The sequence below is a fragment of the Symphodus melops genome (genome assembly GCF_947650265.1).
Source record: "Symphodus melops genome assembly, chromosome: 6".
Lineage (NCBI taxonomy): Eukaryota > Metazoa > Chordata > Actinopteri > Labriformes > Labridae > Symphodus > Symphodus melops.
The window spans coordinates 10,449,338-10,473,971 of NC_136696.1; the positions used below are offsets into that span (position 1 = coordinate 10,449,338).

At 40.1% G+C, this 24,634-nt stretch overlaps 2 protein-coding genes across 3 annotated transcripts; one reads left to right on the top strand and one right to left on the bottom strand.

The window, feature by feature from the left end:
* Positions 1 to 1,774: 1,774 nt before the first annotated feature.
* On the bottom strand, positions 1,775 to 14,718 carry cotl1 (coactosin-like F-actin binding protein 1). Its single transcript, XM_079345511.1, has 4 exons — positions 14,290 to 14,718; positions 13,304 to 13,386; positions 5,002 to 5,159; positions 1,775 to 4,073 (listed from the first exon to the last, which is right to left on the bottom strand). The coding sequence occupies exons 1-4, from the start codon at positions 14,361 to 14,363 to the stop codon at positions 3,963 to 3,965; spliced, it is 426 nt and encodes a 141-aa protein (XP_079201637.1). The 5' UTR covers positions 14,364 to 14,718; the 3' UTR covers positions 1,775 to 3,962.
* An 868-nt stretch (positions 14,719 to 15,586) lies between these two features.
* On the top strand, positions 15,587 to 23,608 carry klhl36 (kelch-like family member 36). Of its 2 annotated transcripts, none has more exons than XM_079345804.1 (10): positions 15,587 to 15,604; positions 17,954 to 18,031; positions 18,150 to 18,235; positions 18,717 to 18,911; positions 19,117 to 19,239; positions 19,883 to 20,104; positions 20,181 to 20,486; positions 21,344 to 21,571; positions 21,782 to 21,939; positions 22,829 to 23,608. In XM_079345804.1, exons 3-10 carry the CDS (start codon positions 18,176 to 18,178, stop codon positions 23,400 to 23,402), a joined length of 1,866 nt encoding a protein of 621 aa, XP_079201930.1. In that variant the 5' UTR covers positions 15,587 to 15,604; positions 17,954 to 18,031; positions 18,150 to 18,175; the 3' UTR covers positions 23,403 to 23,608. The 2 variants fall into 2 exon arrangements, with proteins under 2 accessions (XP_079201930.1, XP_079201929.1); XM_079345803.1 differs by lacking the exon at positions 15,587 to 15,604 and adding an exon at positions 17,630 to 17,813.
* Positions 23,609 to 24,634: the final 1,026 nt, after the last annotated feature.

Genomic DNA, 24,634 nt, shown 5'->3' on the forward strand with positions numbered 1-24,634 from the left:
ATTCGGGCTTGCTGCCAATTTGCCATGTGGCGGTATTGCATTGAAAAATTGACCTGCTCCCCAAAATACATTTCTTTTCCCTTTTAAAGTTTGGATCATGGGTGTTTTACATCCCTAATAGTCAATCAGTGTCTTCACCATAATGTAAAGCAGGGAGTTGACTGGTGACAAGCTCTTAGTGAGATATGATAAGAAAGCAGATCCTTTATCTTTGGACTGAGAACACATGAAAACATAAAAAGGACTGGTGTTAGCTCTTAATTATCCCCCCCCCCCCACACACACACACACACACACACAGCGGACAGCAGCCTCGACTTACCTCAATACAGCCTAAAAGCCACTGTCGCTCTGTCATTATGCAACCTGCTATTAGTCCTCATAGATCATTGCTACCACCAAGGCCTGTCTCACACGCCTGCACACACACACACACACGCACGCACGCACGCACGCACGCACGCACGCACACACACACACACACACACACACACACACACACACACTGTAGAAATCATGTTAAATCAGTGGCTGTCTTACTGACCAACTTTAATCCACACACACATGCTGATGTGGAACAGCTGGTGACCATCGACTGACCTGATGCAGACTAGCAGTCATGAGTCATGTGGAAAAGGCAGCATTAAACAGTACACACAGATTATTCTTGTTTATTGGAAATCAATTCTTGTCCGTTACGAACATGAGTTTACTGAGTGAGCGTTCAGTTATGAGGAATCAGTTTTCTATATTATCAACTATCGGTAACATTTTACCTGTAATATGTTATAATTAATATAACAGATCTTATTGATATATCGCCTTTCAAGGGACCCACTGAGCTTTTGCATGGTTTGAGGCTCTGAATACTTGGAACTATATGGAACATTTCATCTTCCTCCCAGACACAGACCAGCTATACTGAGGGTTACAATGGTGACCATGGAAACCCTAAGGAGTCCCTTAAGCACCCAGAAACAGTTTGCTGTGTGTACCTTGAATCCACAAGTGCTCATTTACTCCCATTACGTCACCCTTATCTGGTAAAGAGGAAGGAGATTTTAAAAACAAAGAACACGATGTAAAATGAATAGTCTTCAGAGGAAACCTGAGACTGCCCACAACGCCACCCAGCCTCTCTGTGTCTGACTGCTTGGTGGGAGATGGAGGGGGGAATGCTATGCTTGTAGCTGCCTAATGTAGCTAACATGCTATAGAAGGTCTCATTTACTCACTTCTCTTTACCTCCACACTGACAGTCCAACTAAAATCCTATTTAATAATATGGCATTGTATCGCAGGTTATTGAATCTTTACCCGTGTTTTGGTGAAGTAAGAAAAGACTGTTAACTCGAGTGTATTTATACAAATCCATAGCTTCACTTCTTGTTTTATGATCTTTTGTTTTTTGCTAGTTTGTTTCTGTAGCACTTTGAAAAATGTTGTTACATATGAAATGTTTTTTTTATTATTACTTTTATTTTCATTTTTTGTGAAACCACATCACTTTTCAGAAATACTGTCAAAAATTACTTAATCTTCTTCATGGGATGGCTTGGCTCAGTCTTTGGCGTTTGGGTTGGGAACCTGAGGGTCCCCGGTCCCAATCAAGTCCTGGTGTGGACCAAGTCTGGAAATTGGTCTAAAAGCAGGAGAGGTGTCAGTTCACTTCCTAAGCACTGCCAATGTGCCCTTGAGCCAGGCATTACCAATCATAGGACAGATCACAGCTCTATGATGTCCAGAAATTCAGAGAAACACTTAGACAACCAGGTTTTGGAAAAAACATCAATTTTTATTTGAAATGACTGATTTTGTGCCCATTTTGTTTTTCTTCCTTTTTCCTTTTTTTTTTTTTTTTTGAAAATCTCCTCTGCCAATGTCCAAGGTAACAATGCTCATACAAATAAAATCAAAAGGTAAAACTCTCCAGAGAACATAAAATTTATCTCAAAAACTAAAAAAGTACAAGGGAAAAAGAATCCTATGTTTTTGCAGGAAGGGATGGAGGGAGGGTTGAAACTAAATACAGAGATGCTACAACCGAGATGGCGCCTCTTGGGTTTGACAAGCTCGGACCATTACGAAATGAGCTATGCCACCCACATAAAGGATAGCCAATCACAGTGTAGTGTCCACAAGATCCCATGATGCCCCACTCTCCCTTGGGACACTAAGGCAGTCAAACACAGTAGGTTACAGTATGCAATGACACCTTTTAGTAGTTGATCATGAGATGAGACACCAGAGGGAAAGATCTCCATTCTCAACATAAGTCAAAAAATTTGGTCGTTTCTCTGTTTTTCCATGGAAAAAGTCACATTTGGATGAGTGAGAAAAGGAAATCACAGCACAAAGCACAAATATAAAGACGGAAGGATGAATTACAGCCCATCTCAGGGTAAAATGCAATGGTTTAGTTTGAGGCTGTAATCCAAACAGGGCTGTCTGGCTGGAGATGAAGAGGTGGTTTAATGTGTACTTAGCACTATGACTCAAGCTTACCCAAACAAACCGTCAAAAAAGAATATTGTTACAAAATGGAGATCTTTTCTTCATGGAGGTACAGTGTATCATGACTGAGTGCATGCTCTGGTGTCAAACACATGCCTGCCCGTAAAGAGTTTCATTTCAAACAAGAAGCATTTGTTCATGTCCATGAACTGATTCTTACAACGTCGTTAAAAAGACTCACTCATGTTGTTTCACTTCAAATTTGGAGTAAAACTCTTCAGTTTCTTCCATCCTCATTACATTATATTTCCAGTGCTGAAGCTGTAATTTAGTTTTAAACAGCTGGACACCTTTAGCTGAGATGAGGATGAGTATGAGATGAAGATGCACAGAACAGTAGATAACCAACCATGAGCTAACCGGGGAGAGGACCGAGGAGAGAAGGCAGTTTGTGATCTTAAAGAGCGAAAATACACTTGTTTATAATGATGCATTTGTATGTGTGATGTTTATCCAGTATATCTGCTTCATAATAATGAGTTGGAGGGTGATAGGTCAATACCTCTCTCATATCTGTCAGCTCATTATGAAGCTACACCCGGCAGGAGTTTCGCTAAGCTTTGCATTAAGACTGGAAAGAAGGGGGAAACAGCTAGTCTGACGTGGAATTGAGTAAATAATACGGCAATACGCGATGTTATCGACTAGTTCTATGGCAGGAGCAGTGATTTTCCGGAGGGTCTGCTGGTTGGCTGGCAACAGGTTCATTTTTACATTTTGCTCTTTATACAAATAAACAAATCAGATTAACTTTCAAGTATCATTGGTGCAGAGTTACAGACTTTGTTCTCTCCTGACAGAGTGAGGCTTGATGTTTCACTGCTTCTTAAAGCTAAGCTAAGCTAACCGGCTGCTAGTGTAGTATACATTCATCCTCAAGACATGAAAGTGGTATTGATTAAGTTTCTTTATGTCACTGATGGATGTGATCTCTAATCCAGACACAAACTGAAAAGCTCACACTAATGCTTTGTTCAAATCAGGTATAGATGTGCCCTGATGCAGGTCTTCATGTCAGTGATGCACCAACAGAATATGTGTCGTGAGGACGTATGCTAATACACTCAGTAACTGATCTATAATCAAACACTAAAGCCGTTGTTGAGAGCCCTTTATGAAGCTGTTTAACTCATTTTATAAAGCAGCATACGCAGTGTTGTGATGGTATGAGAACTGCTCGTGAAGCGCCTCTGTGTATAAATGAGTTCCTGTGTTTTAATTAAATTAACAAATAACTTCACATTATGCTCTTGTTCCACTTTGAAAGTCAAATGAGTGTGCTCATTTGTGGCATTCCCTATCATCAAACACCTTCCTCCTACATCGTCCTCTCCCTCAGAGGTAGCAGCCCAACCTCCAACACTCCCCCACCCCCTCTCATCCCAACCCGTCCCACCCCACCCTGCCGTAACCAGACCCCAACCCTTCCAGTGGACTCTCGCGCTCCTCTACTCCGTCTGAGCATCGTAGTTGGCTCCTCCGGCTTTCTTCAGCTCCTCACGGATGTAGTCTTCCTCCAGTTCCTTCTGGTCGCTCAACATGAACTCCTTGGCAAAATTCTGCACAAACAAAACACATGATGGTGTGAAGAGGAATTCTAGCCGGAGGAAAAGCTCTTTCTCACTCTCAAAATGCCGAATGTTTGTGCAACTTTCAGAGGGCCATGAAATCACCTCTTATAATGGCTATTTTGGACAAAAGCTAGCTGCATGGATATCAACGGAAAATACAAAATGCTTTGTGTGTCTTGCTTTTGTCTCGTATATGATAAACGGCTGTTTGAGAGCAGCTAAAAAGAAAGACAAAGCTTGAATTAATGAATCCTATTTATTCTGTTTTTAAAGAACAGATGCCAGACTCTAAAGGGCTTAATTCTCTCCAGAATATCATGTTGAACATCTTCTGAACCACATTGTTTTTCAAGATATCCAACCATCATTTAATAAAGCTGCGATTCAATTGGACCATCTACTGTAAGTGTTCATCGAATGAATAATCAACGTCTGATCTCCCTGTCACTCGTTAGCTCGTATTCTTGGGAAGGACGAACCCCCATGTAACATTTGATATCTTCATTTACAACACACGTGACTATAAATTCAACAGTATTTCTACTCTCGCTCTCTTATAATACTTGGTGTAGAGAACAATTAGTAATACAAGTTACATAATATCATGGTCTTTTCACACTTATTTCATTTTACATCTTCTTTGGTCAATCTTTCATTTATTGATGATTTTTTTTGCTCTTACTTGGCTGGTTATCACTTTCCCGCCACCATGGTTCCTCTTTATGTGATCTACTTACAACTGAAATGGTTTGTTGTTTAAAAATGTTTTTTTGTCTCCCTTCATCCAGCATTGTGTTGTTTCTATGCTGCCTCTCTACCCACCCCCTTGTCCCCAAAGGGCCCATTACAGCTTTACTCCAACACTAATGATGACACCCATTACATTAATTGCTATGTTGTCCACACAGACTCTGACCTGCACAATTTCTTTCACTTTTGCCTTGTCGGTGCTGATCTTTGCACGCTGAAGACCACTGACGTTCTCTCCGATCCAGCTGATGAGGGCGAACTTTGCTCGTTTGCTCATGGCGTCTCCCATCGTGACCCGCAAAAACCCAAACAGACGGGCATCATCTGATGGAAGAAATAAACAGACTGAGTACACAGATTGACGCTTATAGAGCTAATATCACAATAAACATTGATTTTGGATAACAGTAGAGCATTACAGTTGACAATACTGTAGCCCACACAAAGTAAAAATAATGTTATATTTCCTTGACACAGTTATTTATTAAAAAAAGAAGCTTATTTTGCATATTTTGATACAGACTTTACATAAGAACATTGTTTTTTTTCATTCTTGCCCAAAAATGCCCCTCGTGGCTTTCTATTAAGGTATTCTGCAAATTCGTTAACGACGTGTAAATGGACTTCCTTATCCAATCAGAACCTGATGAACTGAAACAGCAGTACATTGTTGTATGTACCAGGCAGGTACTAACTGACCTCTTGTCAAATGAGGGTCATGTTTGATTTTTTTTTTAAAAAGATTACAGACTGCAGCTTTAACAACAGTACAGCAGCTCCAATTCACATCGCTCATATTTACTAGACAGGATGTCAAAAATACTGATGACGTTAACCTCCACATTTTTGGACATAGTTGACATGAACTACATTGAAGTGTTTTCAAAGTGGCAATAAGCAGATTCAGACTGTCTGCAAAATATGTCGTCAGCCGATGTCAACCAAGACTGGAAAGCCTACAACATTCGTATGGTTTCAAGTCAGACCATTACGAGACAAAGGGTTGTAGAAATAAGCTAAGCTAAAGATAGCTGCAGCTCATCTCCTGACAACCTGAGTCCGCTGAATAAGGTTACACTGATTATTTAAAGAAATCACACAGGATTTATTTACATATTTTAAGTACATTTACTGGATAAAAAAACGGAGAGAGAAAAAAGGTCACATAAAAACAATGTCAGTGTTATGTATTTTAAAAAATATTGTGACCACAGAAGTGTCTGGTGTATCAGTTGTGTCTATGTCTTAGTGCTCTGTGAAAACACAGCACTGAAGAAAAGTGCAGAGAAGGTTCAAATAAATATAAAGTTCTGCTTTTGTTGTTTGACTGTTCCAGCAGTCTTTCAATGTGTGTGTGTGTGTGTGTGTGTGTGTGTGTGTGTGTGTGTGTGTGTGTTCGCTCTGAGGAAATATTCAGGTCAACAGACTAAATGAGTCAAATGTTTTGTGAGGCCTGCAGTAGTTGTGTGTCACAGACCTCCCAGAGAACACGCTCATATCTATCAGGTGATCCACATCACAACAGCAACTGTAAATAATATCTGAAGACAAACAATCTAATGCTAATGCCTTGATTTGTCCCCTAAACTTTAACAATGGTCACTTTACCTTCTATTGAAATTGTCTCTCTTTTGCTGCATTTGGTGCTACAAACATGTTGATACGGCAGTGGAATCTTCCATCAGCCTCAGTTTGGTGGTTTTGATTTAATTCAGACGTATTAGAGATGTTTTTCTTGAAGGTCCTTTACCACTTACTTTGTTTCAATTCTGTACAATATTCTTTTGTCTTTCTTTGCCTATAAAGTACTTAAAAGTAAGGGTTGGCTCGTTGGAAAAATATGAACTGATATTCTATAATTCAAACAGTGTCCACTCGCCAGCTTCAAATAACAAATGTTGTCGAATAAATCTAAAAAATCCTTTACTCAACGCCTCCCTGACACAACGTGATCAATATTGGCAGACACATTAGTACATGGAGGGAAAGTGGCTGCTAGTTGGAGATATAATCCCCTGTTTAAAACACCTGTAGCCTCGTGGTAAGTGCGTATGGAGGCTGTAGTCCTGGGCGGCCTGGGTTCCAGTCTGATCTCTCTCTCTCTCTCTCTGTCTCTCGATGATTTCTGACTCTAACCCCTGTCTTGTCTCTAAATGAAATCATAAAATGCTCTAAAATAAACCTTAAAAAAACCCAACAACAATAAATTGTATTAGTATCAGCATGAGTAGTCACCCCCTCTACCCCCAACATTTAATTGGCCTTCCCTGGATGCAAATCAGTGTTCTGCATTATGACTGGTTATCTGACTTATGTGTGCCAGACCTTAAGTGCAGCTGTTTTAGGCATTGTTAGATTTACAATGTGTAAACACAGGGAAATCAGAACAATTGCTCAAACAATCTTTTTCTATTTACATTTAGTCCTGACTAAGATTTGCAACACGTTACATGTTGGACTGTTAACAGAAAGCAGGATGGGGGGATTTTTCTCTTCAGAAAGTTCTACTTACTAATGTAAAGGACAAAATAAGCAGAGAGATTAGAGGTCCTGCTTAATCCTCTACACAAATAAAAAACTTCACACAGGAGAAGCTTTAAAGTAGTGATTAGTGTGCAAACAAATACTTCATGGTGCCACCTCTGCAGAAATCAGCGCTCCTCTGGCCACACCAGGCAGTAAAGTCAGGACTTCAGCAGCTTAAAGCCCCAAAGAGACAGAGATGGCTGCAGAGCACAAACCATCAGAGCTTACAGGGCTTCATTTATTCAGTAATAAAAAAAAAATTTAAATTACACGTTAGTGAGTATTTCCTTTACATTTGAAGTTGAGTCTGGAGATGTTTGGATTTTGGGTGTTAAAAAGGAGATGTGCCGCACCATTGTCGAGTAGAGTAAAGGAAGTTCACACATTGAGTTTCACAACTTTGGTTATTACACAAATTAACTAGAGTCAGTTCCAGTTTACTCACACATATCCTAAGGTTTGACATTTAACTCCTATTTCCTCTCGCCAATTGTCTCCAAAATGACACTCCTGCTGTGTTTTCTGCTCTAACTGCAGGCCGTATGTGTCATTATGTAACAATACCATGAGCAGATTGGAGTTCATCTGTGTCTTCCAGATGTTCCTGCCTCTGTGTGACTGACAGAATTGCAGTTTCCCTCTGACAGATCCCTGACACTCATTATCTTTTCTATCTTTGTTAACAGAAAAAAAACGTATGTAAATGACTAATGAACCGTAAGAGGAGTCCATCGACAACACACTGTCCAAAAGTCAGTTCTTCTGCATTAGTGCTGCAATGCACCACTGACTGAGAGACACCCCGCCAGAAAGAGGATAAACTCAGATAATGTGAGAGAAGAAACCAAAGAAATAGACTTCTTATTGAGCATGCTTACCCCGATGCTCACTATGAACATACCATCCTAATTTGAGAGTCGGACACACACGCACATAAACACAGCCGAATAAGACAATTCAACTTTTAATCTATTGTTTATGTTGTATTTTTCTTCTGCAATAATGGCTTCATTATGCGGATGAAATACGAACGGTCACAGTAGAAGAGGCAGAGTCCTCCTGAATTTTTATAAAGCTCTCAAAACATTGCATCCTGAGGGTAAACACCCGCACATCGTTTACAGTCCACACCCTGGTGTGAAACACCGGGTTTCAAGTGACAGCTGTAGAGAGAGAGATAACACCATCAGAGATGTTTCTGCATCCTTTGGAAAGTTCCCACCAGAGACTGATATGACAGTGCTGCACGTGACGAGGAACCTGATCTTCATGTGAATATCAACGTAACAAAAAGTGGTTTTATCAAAATGAAGCCACAGTTCTGATGAACACAAAAACATAGCATGGGGAAACGTTGATAAATCAGAGGCGTCAGACACTGTCAGAACACAGCGGTGATGTCAGATCACAACTGTAAACATTGTTTCACCCCTCACAAACACAAACACATCGTCACATCTCACAGAGAGCTGTTTTCTGCTCGTATTGGGGAAGTCTGCAGATCAGCTCGAAAGCTCAACTTGAATGAGGATCTTGCTACACTTTTGAACTAGGATGTTATTTTGTTAAATATTTTCCTTGCTTACAGTGTCATACAATATGAAACAGTAACTCCTGTATTGTGAATGAGGTTTGTTAGAAAGTGTTATGTGTTTTTTGGGGCACTACTGATCCACCCCTAATTAGAGGTGCTCAAGAAAGTATTTCACCATGGTCACAATTCTGTGTTAAAACCCCTGACTACTTGGAAGCTGTGCTGCAATCTGTCGTCAGCTATTTAACACCTAACAGCATAAAGTGAGACAGAGAACAGTTCGCTCGTACAGATAGCGTGAACACAAGGAAAGCTATCCTCTGAAACATGCAAAGTCATTCAAGCATTAAGTGTATATATTGCCTTGCTATAACAAAATCACAAAATATTGTATTGTAATATCTGTATTGTGAATATGTGTGCAAAATATCAATCAATTTGACGACTGCATTTCCAAAACACCGGACGGACTTTTTAAGATTAGTTTCATACGAGAAGATATGCCACAGTGGTTCAACTTTAAACGTACGCTTAAGATGCCTGACCACTGGATGGCGGTAACGTAACACGCCCCCCTCCACAAGGTCAGCGTAACATGGATTACCCTACGAGTTCCCTACGAAGTGGACTCTTAAGCGTGCTCAGCCAAGATTACAAACTGTGAGGATCTGAAACACTGGGATGAAAAGAAAGTGTAAAGGACTGAACAATGATGCGTCACTTCTTTGGAAGTTGACAATGAGACAATGTTGTCCTTGAATAGCAATAACAATGAATGACTGATTAAAGATCTATTACTTTCATACAGCAACACTTCCTCCCAAAATGCAGATAGATCCTATACACTGCAAGCATTAAATAAATTCACTATTTCACATCAGTTATCAGAATGAATCCTGAAAGCTCTGAAGGGGGTCACGAGCTAATGTTATCGATTAAACAGTTTGAAGGTTTACGGTACAGTGCGCGGTGTTATCTTTGTGTAGCAGTTAAAGCAGCTGATAAAGACACTGCTATCAGATCAGAGCGGCTGCACAAAAACAGAAGCAGCCACTGTAAGGAGTTTTATCAGTGCGGCCATAAAGGAGCGTTTGAACAACTCGCCTTGTTAATTATTCGGTGAACGTCAAGGTGAATTACCTCCCTTTGTCTTAACTGTCATTGTCACGAATTGAGATGCCAGAGAGGAACAAACACAGCACTCCCTCTCCCCCGACCAGCACCTCGCCCTCACTTCCTCCCTCTGCCAGATTCTTCCTGGTTTGTCTTCCCTTTAAAGTCCTGCTGACTCTGCAGGCGGCCACCCTGCAGAGAGAACTGCACTGAAACTACGACAAACGATGACACAGCAAAAAAAAAAATCTCTTTGGGAGAGATGTTGTTCTGCATAGATTGACTTGACTAGACTGACTTTCTGCACACAAAAGGTTGAAGGATGACACATTATCTTTCTGTATTTCCTCCCTGACAACACACTCGGTCCCTCCGTGACACCAGAGCAGTCTCCTGGGAGTGGTCAGGCCCGTTTGGCCAAAAGCAGGGAACAACTTAACTACATGTTAACATGTTTATTTGCCTATAACTTGTCTTGAAGTCAATGTGGTTCCAAATACATTTGGCCATGATTTTCACCATTCCTCTATATTCTAACTTAATTAAAAACACTCCAACCATTTAAAAAGGCTTAAAACAAATAGAGTTAAAGCATGCAGGAAACGTTTTTTTCTATTCATGTAAATGAATAGTGTTTTGAACTGACTGAGCACTTTCTCCTTCAGTTAATGTTACCCTGCAGACATCTGAAGCAGGACACATATATAAATTGATCTTTGTCAACCCTTTCCCTGATAAAAATCAAATGCAAATGATACCACACAGCCAGAAAATAATACACACACACTCAACACTTTACATGAGTCAAATGTAACAATTAAGGCATATTCAGCCTGCTGCCGTGAGAGAGACCAGAAGAACAGAGCTTATTGTTCGGTGCATTAAAGCCTTTAAACTCTGAAAATAGCCTTTCAGAGGTTCTTCTTTCATATTGAAACACACCGCACTGTTTGCAAAGGTCTCATGAAGGAATATAAACAGCCTCACAAAACTACATTTTCAATTATTCCTTTCTATTCTATTATCACTTTTTCGATCAACAAAAATAAATAACATTTGCCCCTGGCTGCAGTTTAGGCTGTTGTTCATATCCTTCCACTGTGCAACTGTTACAGGATGTTTTGGGGGGGATTGTTTCCTCAGTTGTCATAAAACACGCCGATTGGCACGGCTGATTTAGTGCGTCGATGTGGCTGATGAAAAGTTCATGAATTTATTAAGCATCACTCTGATCTGTATTCCCTTCTACCAAAACACGTTGCAATGCTCTGAAAGTATGAACCAAAGAACAAGAAGCCTAAAAACATTGACAGTCGTTTGGAAAGTCTTTTTTTATTTCGTTCGTTGACAGTTTTAAAAATCATGAATAGCTGTAAGATGGCTTCAACAAAGGAAAACCAGTAGGAGTCATACTCTATGATAAAATATGAACAGTGATATCACCGCTTGAAAGAATCCAAAGAATGTGCATGCCCCAATGTACGTCATGTTGCAGATTTGTAAACTCTAAATGTATGCTTTGTCCTGTCGGTCTGCAAGATAAGACACAAGCAACAGTTAAAATGCAAGATTTTTAATGAAGTTGGGTTGGATCATTTCTGAAGCTATCTCAAGATGTCAGGAGTTTCTCAATGCTGTAATCTGAATACGGTCAATGTTTTCTTGTAACTCTCATGAAAAACGCTTTATCTTTTTTTCTGTTTCCTAATTCCATCATCCCATTACATGTGTTCTGTTAATCCCCAAGCCTGAATCAATGTGATGCACACAAGAGCCCACCACCCTTAAAAGTTATAAGGGATCGAAAAGATTCTCAAACTTCTTTGACTGAGCTAAACGTTTACATTTCTAGTTTGATGATTAGGCCAAAGTGGATCGATAGAACACGTTTAGTGAAAGATGGTTATTTTCTCTGACTGGTGAGTTGGGGTACCAATGTAAAAAAAAAAAAAAAACCTTCTACATGACAGAAAGTTAAGAAAAATCCAACGCACTGTTCCACAGGTGAGGTGTCATTCTGCCCACAGTTTTGGTCTTATGGCACGTTATGGCAAAACACACCAGTGAAAAATGAAACTGAATGAAGAAAATGAAACTGAGATCTTAAAGATTGTAACTTTTAAACATTTAAACGTGCTAAAAGGGGGATATTCAGGACTGAATTTGGGTGATGCCAATATACTGTTGACTTATAATGAGCCATTTATTAAACAGATCAAATAAGTGTTTGTTTGTGGCTTCATTTTGATAGAAAGTCAAATGTAAAGGTCCTGTGAACAAATAAAATAAAATGTATGGAATAATGCCGTCTCATGTAGAGTTTCATCTCTTTGCAATGATCCAGGATGTGCAGATAAGAAAGCATTTATTTTTACTTCCTGGTTAAGTTGAAGGTTGCCACTTAAAAGGAGCCCTCTTCCTCAAGCCTCACTAGATGATCATCAGTCTGTGTCAGCTCCTCCTACACTCACAGCTACAACTTCACTGCTAAATAAGGAAAACAAGCCTGCAGACAGGATGATGTCTGATGTGTCATATCTGTGCAGGAACCAATGGCAAAGCCACCAGCTGAAGTGGTGTAAAGCACAGTAATAAATGTGTTATTTCAACATTTCACAGGAATGTGAGTTCTGTGATATCAGGAAGAGAGACACGAAGCAAAGGCCTGAGGCAGCAAGGTTTAAAGAGAAACAGCCACACCCAACATCTGAGCTCATGCTTTACTCCAGAGGACCCAGGCACAAGGAGAACTAGGCTCAGACAGCCCTATTTCTTATTTTCACTCACCCAAAAATTAGTAACTGAAATTTTCTACTTGAGTCTTTTTCTCTCTTTCTTGAAAGAAAAACTTTGTTTAACTATGTACTTTTTAAATCAGAAGCATATAATTAATAATAATAATGGTTGAATAAAGGCAGGGCGGTGGAAAAATGAATTTGTTGGACTACAATAACCTGTTTCTGAAACTTGTCTTCCATGCCTTGCCATTAAGATTGAGGGACAAAAGTTGCAGTGATGTACAAAAGATTGACCTTAACTGTGTCGCCTTGTTCTATTGAGGAACAGGTTATGCAATGCAACGCATACAGTGTTAAGTGCTTTGAGAGTGTAGTTACAGGGCCTAAGGCCAACGGGTGACAGCACACAGAGTCTTAAAAGATTAGTGTCCTGCCAAGTCAAGCTGTGTGGTATATAGGCTGTTACAGGCCAAGCACATGCCACATAATGTAGAGCAGGCAACAGCATTAGAGAGGTTTCACACACATAACAATCCTGCATTTGAAAATAAAATTACCTGTGCACAACTTCTTGAAGTCCTCATAGTCAGTCCCTTGTCCTGCAGGCACGATCTCAGTGCCCTTATAGTTGAACGCAGCCCTAAAGGATGCAGAATAGAGTGTGCAGTTATTATCACTCCATGCATTTTTTAGTCTCATGATCTGTAAATACACAGCATTGTGTGCGCATCCGACCCTTGTTTTAATTCATTGTGTATGGGGCAATGCACAAAATGCCAAAGACGCCCATGCAAGGTGGCAGCTGTGTAAGCCATGTGTTAATGTCACTACTATCACGTTATCCTCTATGAATACAGGACAAAGGAAATTACTTCTGCCCTGCTGGGCCTGATAACTGTACCGTGTGTGACCGCTGTTCAGTCTGAATACGTATCAGCGAGAATAAACTGCATGCATAACACACCAAATTGTTAAATACAAGCTCTGGAACCAGTGTTTCGTGCATTTAGAATGAAACAATCCAACAAGGTCGAGGCAGCTGGCAAAACCCCCGATGGTGCCGCGCGTCTGTGGAGTAAGATGGTGGAACTACTTTTAAATGTCTAGATATTTAAGGTTATTCTACCTAAATGCAAATGTTCCCGCGGCGTAAAATGCAACTGGTTCCTGTGCATATTTATTTGGCAATCGATCTGTCATTCGGCATGCATTTGGTAAGCCTAACTGGGCGTGTTAAAATAAAACCCTCGTAACTTTTAGAAAAGGTCCGTTTCTCATCTTGGCATCCTTCTTCAGCAGCGCAGTGGGCGTTCACTGTTTAATGTTTATAAATGCATAGGCCTATATTATTAGACCGAAACGCCATTTACTTATTATTGTATATTGTTATTTTATAACCGAGGTAAATATTTCACCATTCAGATGATGTCATGGTTTAGCATGCAATGTACTGACTCATTTTCTTTTGTTTAATAAGAGTCAATATGAAATAGTCACGTTTGATGGACGGAGTATGGATAAATCCCCCTGTCCGCACACTCACCATACGGTGTCCGAACTATCGTCTCTGACATCGTTGTAAGCGTCTCTGCAAGCTTCCTTATCGATTGTGGTCATTTTTTCGGTTGGATAGAGGTCAGACGACAACGTTGTTTCAGTCCAAATCAAGGCAGGTTTGCTCCACAGAAATAAATCAGCTGACTATAATGCAGTTGATGTAATAAGAGAGCTGCAGATGATAACAATAGGCTTCAATCCAAAATCTCGACCACCGGATTGCAGCGACTGAACCGGTCGGCTCTAGAGGAATAAGACGTCTCTTCTTCTAGCAGCTCTGTTCATTTCCTGTATTTCTCCACTTCAGGGGCGTTGATGATGTTAGTCGATCAGGTTGCCAGCAGACAGACAGAGAAGTCCCGCAGACGCTGGATTCACCTTCTCCTGCCAATGGTCAATGAAAGAAAGCCAGTGTGTCAAGGCAGCTACAATATACAATGTCTTATTCCGGTATGATCTGTCAAATAAAGTAAAACACATTGAAGCCATTGGCAATAATGAATAAACTCTACCTAAGCTATTGTGATATAGTTTCCTTCACAAAAAGCACATTTCTGTATAGAAATAAGACCTAAAAATATAATTACAAGGGCAGCACTTAACATTAGGATTAATACATATATCAATTGATACCTAATGCTGGCTTGTTACTATTTTTAAATAGCGAAGAAAGGGAATAATAATACAACCTGCATACATTCATGCATTAAATCATTCTGAGTCATGCATTAGTTGGGATTTAGTTTGTACATTTGCTGTAAAGTAACAGAGTGTAATAAATTGGCAGTAAATACTTATTAAATATTACGTATTTATGAAGTCCTCCAGCCAACATCAAAACAACATCAATCCATTTGTTGGATTGCTATTTCAAATAAATTTCAGATTTTAAGGGAAGAAGTCAGCTGTTAAAGATCTATCTATCTATCTATCTATCTGTCTATCTATCTATCTATCTATCTATATATATATCTATATATCTATCTGTCTATCTATCTATCTATCTATCTATCTATCTATCTATCTATCTATCTATCTATATATATATATATATATATATATATTTGGGGTGTGACATGACTTCTAATTATTTATCTGTTTCAACAGTAAAACAAATAAAATAAATACGTATTTGCCCAATTAGCAAATATGTGACTTAGGTACTAAATATCAACGTAAATGTTTAAGGCATAAAAAAGAGGATGAATAGGCCAACATTCAGGGGTTCGTTTTAAGAAACAAAAAAGGCTAGTGGAGGAAACATCAAATAAGCTCTCGTGAATGGGGGAATATCTTAAAAGGTATTTATAATCAGTGTTAGAAAATTATATGTGGAATCCTGGGTTTCTGGGTTTTATTCTGGAAAGTACTGTTTTAATCTGAAGCCTAAAACTGCATTTCCGGTTTTAAGTTTGTTTATTGTGTCAATTGACAAAGCTCATTTGGCGATAATACAATCTCAATTTTATTTCAATAAATATATTTCAGTTCAATTTCCTAGATAAGAATCAATTGTAAATGTTCTGACCAAATTAGAACAATAAAGGCTTCATTATAGGCCTGAGCTATGTCAAACTGAACAGTGGGCGGTGCATTTTATACTTTCATATGTAGGCCTACACAGATAATGGAAATGCCGTTATGATATTAGTGGTTATGTTCGGTCAAATATGTGAGGGCCTAGATAATACACGCAGCCTAAATTGTTATTTTAAAGAGAATAAATAAAAGCTTCATACGGGGGCGGGGCTAAATGTGTGTTTAACAGAGTTTGCATGACTACAAGTGATAAAGAAGAAGTTGGCAGAGGTCAGAGGTCACTGAGCACACTAGCTCTACCAGCTCTTTACTCAGGTCACTGACACTGATGAAGTCCGCACGCGCCGGTCAAAGCTCCTTCTCACCGTTTTCTCGAGTGGTATACTTGGATACAGCATCCCTACTCCCCCTGCTGGTCCTCCAGCAACACAACAGAACTGTCAATGTGATACACAATCCGGTTAACAGATTAATAGAGAGCAGGGAATTGAGGACCTACAGTACAATGGTTTGGCAATCTTCCTATAAATGCATGTCTGATTGCACAAACGTATTAAAGTCATTCAAAGCTCCTGATACAATGGTTAATTCATTAAATAATTGTTTATTTTTTAGCAGTGTTTGTGTCTGCTTAAAACAGGAAAAGTTTAATTAACAGGCAAATTCTTTATAGTTAAACTTTAAAATATGTTTTTGTTGTTTGTTTCACAACATCTATCTATAGCACATGTCGATAATTATCTTTTGTCTGTGTTATTAAAAACATAAGAAGGTAAGGGGGAACTCTTTTCGACTGTTGACCTAGAGCTGGGCCTGATTCAGATTCTCTATTTGTAGCCTATAGGTAAATATGTTCTGCTATATGACTTAATTTTTCTGTAAAAGGGAAGTGTAGCTGTGAGTTTGCAATTCCTGTTGATCTCTATCCACTCTGTTTATGCAGCAGAGGCATGTTTTCAATTTGTTTTGCACACATGACTCTGTCGGAACAATGACTTTAATACCATTACTTTACATTTTATTTCCCCATATGGGTAAATTTTTGTTGACACTGAGATTTTTATTAAAGATTTTTGGATTCTGAGATAGGGTTTTAATACATTGTCCATCATATCTGTCAGTACAGGAGAGCTTTCAAAGTTCAGATTTCCTCTATTTTTTGAGTAAATATTTTGTTTTACTTGAAAATAAATGTGGAAAAACGACAACACAGTTTTTCTCGATTTACTCTCAGGCCTATCCCATGTTACTCATTATAATCATACTATAGTCTAATCATTGCATACATGGAATAGATAACCCTTAAAAACAGTTTGATGTTGAATTATTCTCTTAGGTCTCGTAAGTGTTTTAACCTTTAGACACACTCCGTTTTAAAGGTCCTTAAGACTTCATGTTATTATGTCTACTTCTGCATCGTCAAACACTTACTGACATTTTGAGTCTTGAATATACCCGCACACAGCTCGCTGTGATTGGTCCATTGCCTGTATGTCATTTCCTGGACATCCTGCGGAGACAGAGTTTACGACTTCAAATTAAAAGTGTATGTCTTTGTCCGCGAAACGTTTTTAACGGACTTCTTTGAAATCAGCAGAGTTTTGTGTCCTAAGAGTCCAAATACCGTTTCAGTGATATACCCCCAAACGTCCTGATTTGTTTTTATTGTGTTACTCTTTTAATTGATTTTACTACCTGTACAGCACTTTGTTTGAAAGCGCTTTATACATAAAGTTCAAACCCAAAACAACAGACTTTTTTTCTCATTATTTGTAATTAATATGGATTTTCAATGTATTCTCAAATTGAAAGAATAGAAAATTCCTACTCTTGTAATCTATTATTACCCAATGGAATGATTTAGTTTGTGGGATTTAAGCATTGACATTTTGTTTGGAGTCGTTGAATAGAAGAGATTATTTTGAAAACCTCAACCGGTAGTTCACTTGTTTACATCAGCTCGCTGACAAGGTGCTACACCATGTAGCTTTCTTTTTGCTCTCAAAAACATATTTTTGATGGAATATTTTTAGCTGATAGAGACCGTGGAAAAATAATTGTGTTTCAATGTAGTCTCGTCTTTGAAAACAGTCTCCTGTTGATTATTCCAGGAAAGAAAGCAGCTGCTGTGTTCACCTGAAGACAGGAGCTGCTTCCAGCTGAGAGAGATGTCCTTTTCTCCACCTGATGTAAGAACCAGAAATAGTTAAAATTAGGAACTGTATGAGAGTTGAGCGTCGCTGCTTATCTGTGTGTGTGTGTGTGTGTGTGTGTGTGTGTGTGTGTGTGTGTGTGTGTGTCCTTTAGAGATGATGCCTATCTGAGGGGACATAATGGACAATGGCAAAGCGAGCCGTGTGTGTCGGCCCCAGCGGATCAGTGAATCATCCAAGGTCAGTGTGTGTGTTTCTTAATAGAGAGTTGAACAACATGACAGAAGTCACTGACACAGTGTATGGGGTTGTCCTCATTAAATAGTCACTTTCTCATAATATAGCATACTTTACAGCTACCTTGCCAACTTTATATTAAATCAACAGGAAAAATAGTTCCAGGAACTAAATGAGCAACAAGCATTGCAAGACTCACCATCAAATATCCTATGCGTCTGGAAAGTACCCCCAAAGCAGGGACTTAATTCCTTGTCCCTGGAGAAAGATGCCATGACAGGCAGCTTAATGCTATTTTATAATCTGTCACAATCTGTTAGCTATCTTCTCTGTTGGTCTTTTCATTAGTGGTTGCTGGTTAAGACATGACAATGTCAGCATACAGGAGACAATAGAGTTTGAGAATGCTGATGTGTTTGTGACTGAGACATCCATATGAAACGCATGGTCAGTGTCCTGTGTTAATATAGTCGTCTCTCTGCAGGTGTTTCACTGTGTGGATCAGGCTGTGGAGGTGCTACGGGGCCTCGATGAGCAGCGGAGGAGCAACCAGTTCTGTGATGTGACGCTGGTGGCCGACGAGCAGAAGGTCCCAGCACACAGAGCTCTGCTGGCTGTCTCCAGCCCGTACTTTCATGCCATGTTCACTCTGGGTATGAGGGAGGAACACCAGCAGGAGGTACATATAGTACTAAAAAGATATTTTCTATACAAGGGACACTCAGGAAGTTTGGAAAAGCATTCCTCTTACTTTCTCCATCTCAGTTTTTTGTATTCCATGGACATGCTAACGGATACTTTTAAAAATAATAATAATGATAGTTGAAGCAATAATGATCTATCCGCCTCCTGATTTTCCTCTGTTATTCTCTTTGTGTATGCAGGTAGAGCTGGTCGGAGTTTCTTTCATCGGTTTAAAAGCTGTTGTGGACTTCCTGTACAGTGGAGAGCTGCCATTGGATGGAGGAAACATTGATTACGTGCTGGAAGCTGCCCATCTCCTGCAGGTGAGAAACTGAGGACCCTCTGTCAAACACATGATCTTTGATGGATGGAACAGGAATAGATAGATAGATAGATAGATAGATAGATAGATAGATAGATAGATAGATAGAGTCAAAACAGTACATAAAAACTGTACAACTAACATAGGCACATAAAAAACAAGACATCAAAAACTGAGGTGAGTTTTTAAACAACAGACAGAAATTTAGGAATTTTAAATAAATTGCATCTAAGAAATGTAATTTACCTTTAGTATGCAAAACTATTGATCCAGTATGCAAAATCGGTTCAAGTGTATTTCTAAATGAATATAAGTACACAAATGTCCTACAATAATAAACACATCACTACAGTGTGTATCACTACAGAGGTTTGCAGAAGGACACTCAGTGGAAAGAAAACATCCCTGCACTGAGTTTAATGCTAATTAAACAAATTAACTTTGATATTCTGATTGTGCAATATATATATATATATATATATATATACGCATTTTATAAATAACTATTCAAGTTCATTTACGTGTTGTTTTTTAAAACCAGAATTCCACGGTGCTGTGACAATGCAAGTGTGAGTGTTTTGTTGAATATGATTTTGTATGTCATGTATAATAAAAAAACAGACCTGAATGCTTCTGTGTTTCAGGTGTGGCGAGTGGTGGATTTCTGCTGCCAGTATCTGGAGCTGGAGGTGAGTGAGGACAACTATCTGTACCTGCAGGAGCTGGCTCTGCTCTACAGTCTGGAGCGACTCGATGCGTTCATCGATCACTTCATCCTCCCACGCTTCGCCACACTCGCTTTCACCCCTGATTTTCTGCGTGACATTCCTTTCCACAAACTCAACTCCTACCTCTCCAGTGGTCAGGTAAACACTTTGTTCCACAGCATGTGTGGGGTAAAGACTCAGAATAACTCACTGAGCTCCTTCTCTTCATCTGCAGGTTCAGCACGACAGTGAGCAAACTCTCCTCCAGGCCTCCCTGCAGTGGCTCAGTCAAACGCCTGAGCGGACCCGTCATGCCAGACAGCTCCTCTCCCACATCCGCTTCCCTCTGATGCCAGTGGAGGACTTGGTAGGCCGGGTGCTGCCTGCTGTGCAGGCCCTGCTGCCGGAGGAGGCTGGCTGTCAGGCCCTGGTGGAGGAAGCTGTGGGTTATCACGCCAGGCCGAGCGCCCAGCCGCTCCTGCAGACAGGTCGCACTACGGTGCGGGGAGGAGTAGAACGGCTGCTGCAGATTGGAGGAGAGGTACAGATGTGTGATGGATCGCTCTGATGATGACTTGATTTTTAGAGACTGCAAAACCAGATCATTTATTTTTTTAAGTCTGCAAATATTAACTAAAGTCAACTCTTACATGAAACCCTTTTTACTTTTTGGAAAAGAAAATGATCTTTTAGTCGTTAACATGAAATGTTTTTTCTTGATTTTAAAGAAACAATTTCCTTTTTTTTTTTTAAGAAATATGTTTTAAATACATTTTAATGATAAATGTGCTGAACACATGACCAGGTTGGTTAGACTTAAGTCACAAAAATCTGGACTTGAGAGTAAAAGAAGACTTCTCTTATTCGTTTACTTGGGACTTATTTTGAAATATTTTGGGGTCTAAATAGGTTTGAAAGTTTTGAAATAGGTCAAAGAGAAAAGAGGTCCAGCAGGGACAAGCTGTATGAAAGGATCTCTGAAATGGTTTGTTTTTGACAAGTTTCACCTGAAGTATCGGACAGTGTTGCTGAAAGGATCCCTTCAGAGAAAGACTTTTTATTTTTTTTCGTTTAGGAAAAATGTTGTTTCAAAATGACATTAGAGCAATGTAACGATGTAGCATATGAAAATATAACTAAACAAAAACTAATCCTGTCTGTGGCAAAGGTGAGCACTTCTATCTGGAAGATTTGGTTGCAGCTATGCCAGCCTTTTTTGGGTCTGCTGGCTGAAGGCATTTGGTGTCAGCCATTTATTGTAAGAATCATGACTTAAATGGTCTAAAGTGACGACAAACCATATCAAAATATGGGTTCAGTAACTTTTACAAAAAGAGGTTCTTTAAACCTGACTGGGACAGAAGTTCATTTTCTGCACCTCCTCTCTTACTTCTGAAGGTGTCCGAACGTGGAGAGGAGCTGAGCGCTAATGTTTGCCGGCTGGACAGCGAAACAGGAAGCTGGGAGGTGGAGACGGAGCTGCCGGCGCAGCGGAGTCACCACTGCCTGGCGGTGCTCGGGGGTTTCATCTTCACTGCAGGTGGCAGCTCATCTAGGGACAACGGTGGAGATGCTGCCTGCAACCTGCTGTACAGATACGACCCCCGCCATAACCAGTGGACCAGGGTACTGTATTCTAACTGTTCCAATGTCTTATCAAATCATTTTATCTGAACTACAGCTCTCCAAAAGGACCAAACATCCTACAGAGTACTTGGAAAACCGAGTCCCCCTCATCGTCCAGCTGCCATTTTTCAACATTTTATTATTTCATTATTTTATTCTCACTTCCAGTTTGCAGTAGTCGTCTTTGACTGTGATTTATTTTTTCCCCAGGGTGCATCAATGAATCAGCGGCGAGTGGATTTTTACTTAGGGGCAGTTGGAGAGTGTCTGATTGCTGTGGGAGGGAGGAACGACAGCGGAGCTTTGTCCTCTGTGGAGGTTTACTGTCCCGCTGAGGACTGCTGGTCCTATGTGGCAGAACTGCCCAGGTAAGAAAACACCCAGTCTGCTCTTACAATATGTCCATGTGACATCTCATTTAGCAGATGCCAACAAACATCTACTGAAAGGAAGTTTATCAGCCTGAGTTTAAGGTAAAGCATTTCATTTTGCCACACATGAAGATGATCTGAGTCTAATATTAGGTCACTCCTTTTATTGACATTCGACAGATGACTAAGCCTTTCAAGTTAGGAAATGTGTTCTCTCCTGTTCCCTACTGGGGCCATTTATTTCCCCAAAGTAATGAAAATGAAAAGGGGTTTGCTTTGTTCACTGGACGAGTGTGACAAGAAGGCGTCATGATTCAGAACGTAGCCCCCATGTCTGTGTTTACTGTAGTCACACAGAACAAGAAGTGTCCTCTTCATAACCTCACTTTATGAGATGTGTCACACAGTTACAGTTGAGCTTGTTATGTCAGATATTTCCTCCAACATGCTTTATCATCCTTCTAATCATACTGAGATCATTGGATCTGTTCTTTTTTTAGTGAGATCAGACTCTGAATTTTTGTAAGAAATTCTGTCAAAAGGTTCCTTTAAAAGTGTATTTAAATCTTTTCTACCAGACCACAACGTTACAAAAAAATGCATTTAAAATGTTTTTTTGTTTTTGCTTGAATAAATGAATAACAGTGAGGAATTAAAGCTGTTGATTGGCACACGACTCAGATCATTTGATTTTTTTGAACTTGTGTATGTAATTTTAATTTACAAGTTACAGACAAGGCATATTCAGTTGAAGTAATATCACAAACGACTCCTGCAAGTATGATCAAATATGAGGTCCAAGGTAAAACTAGCTCTGTACAACAAGGCTCAAGTTGTTCTCGTTTCTTACATTTAGATTTCACTCTCTGAATTCTGTCCTACCAAGGTTAACTTACGGCCACGCAGGGACGGTCCACCACGGTGTCGTCTACATCTCAGGCGGTCATGACTATCAGATTGGCCCGTACCGCAAAGATTTCCTGAGTTATGATCCATCCCTGGACGGTGATCAGTGGGCGGAGCGCCAGGCCATGACGATGGCCCGGGGTTGGCACTGCATGGCCTCCCTCAACCACCTCATTTATGCCATCGGGGGCAGCAATGACCATGAAGACACCACAGAGCGTTTTGACATTCTACAGGTGGAGTCACACGACCCACGCTGCGGCCAGTGGACTCATGTGGCACCTCTCCTTCTGCCCAACAGTGAGGCAGGACTCGCAGTCTGGGCGGGGGGGATTTATGTGCTGGGCGGATACAGCTGGGAGAGTATGGCTTTCTCGAGAGCCACTCAGGTGTACGACCCAGACACAGGCTCGTGGTCAAGAGGGCCCGACCTGCCTAAACGCATCGCTGGGGCCTCAGCATGCGTGTGTTTTGTGAAGGCCTCACCATCATCAACATCTCCAGAGCAGAAAAAGGTTAGACAAGGCAAAAAAGGAAGATCACACCCCACTTAGTGGAAATTAACTTTTTGTCCATAACTTTAAAGACTGGCTTTGTGCTAAAACAGAGGCTGATACATAAGGATGAATATTTGACAAGAGGATCGACATACTTTTCTCACTCGCCAGAGAGCAACAGCCTTGTATACTGCATTATACATTAACCTCCCTGTTTGATTGTGTCATACATTGGTTAAATAAAGGTGTGATTTGAATCATTACTGCGACGCCTGCAAGCGACTTCAGGCATGAAACTCGAGCTGCACCGATCTCACTCTCAACAATGACCTGAAAAGCCCTCCCTCTAACTAGTGGTGTGGCTGAAAGATTTCTGGCCTCTCCCTCTGACCTGCACCAGTACTGCCCTCACACTCAGCTCTAACACCACCCCAGCATCCTCCTGTAGGCTCCGTCCGGGGAGCACCCCTTCAATTTCTCCAAGTAAAATAAAAACGGGTAGGAGTGATGAGGTCAGAGTCCAGACGCAAAGCATAAAACTAAATATACAGTGGGTACGGAAAGTATTCAGACCCCATTTCTGTCTCTAAGGCACCCTGGGCAGGTCCTTCGACCTCATGATTCTCATTTGCTCTGACATGCTCTGTGAGCTGTAAGGTCTCATATAGACAGGTGTGTGCCTTTCCTAATCAAGTCCAATCAGTTTAATTAAACACAGCTGGACTACAATGAAGGAGCAGAACCATCTCAAGGAGGATCAGAGGAAATGGACAGCATGTGAGTTAAATATGAGCGATACAACAAAGGGTCTGAATACTTCTGACCATGTGATATTTCAGTTTTTCTCTTTTTAATAAATTTTCCAAAATGTCTGCATTTCTGTTTTGTTTTTTTTTTGTCAAGATGGGGTGCTGAGTGTACATGAATGAGAAATAAAATGAACTTTTTGATGGCTGCAAGGAAACAAAGATTGAAACATTTAAAGGGGTCTGAATACTTTCCATACCCACTGTATATATGTGTATATATTTATTTCTTTGGAAGACTCAAGGTCCATTTGAAAGACATACAGCAACACACAGGTTAAAGAATATAGATGTAAAAAATATACAGATATATTTGTCAGATCAGATTTCTCAACAGTGCTTGGAGCATGTTGACTCCTACATCACAAAACATTTCACTCGCACTGACCCATCTTGAATTTTTAAGCAATATACGCATACATTCATTATGGGCAACTTGGAAGTTCTGGACGCTCGCCTTCTTAAACTTGACCCACAAGGGGG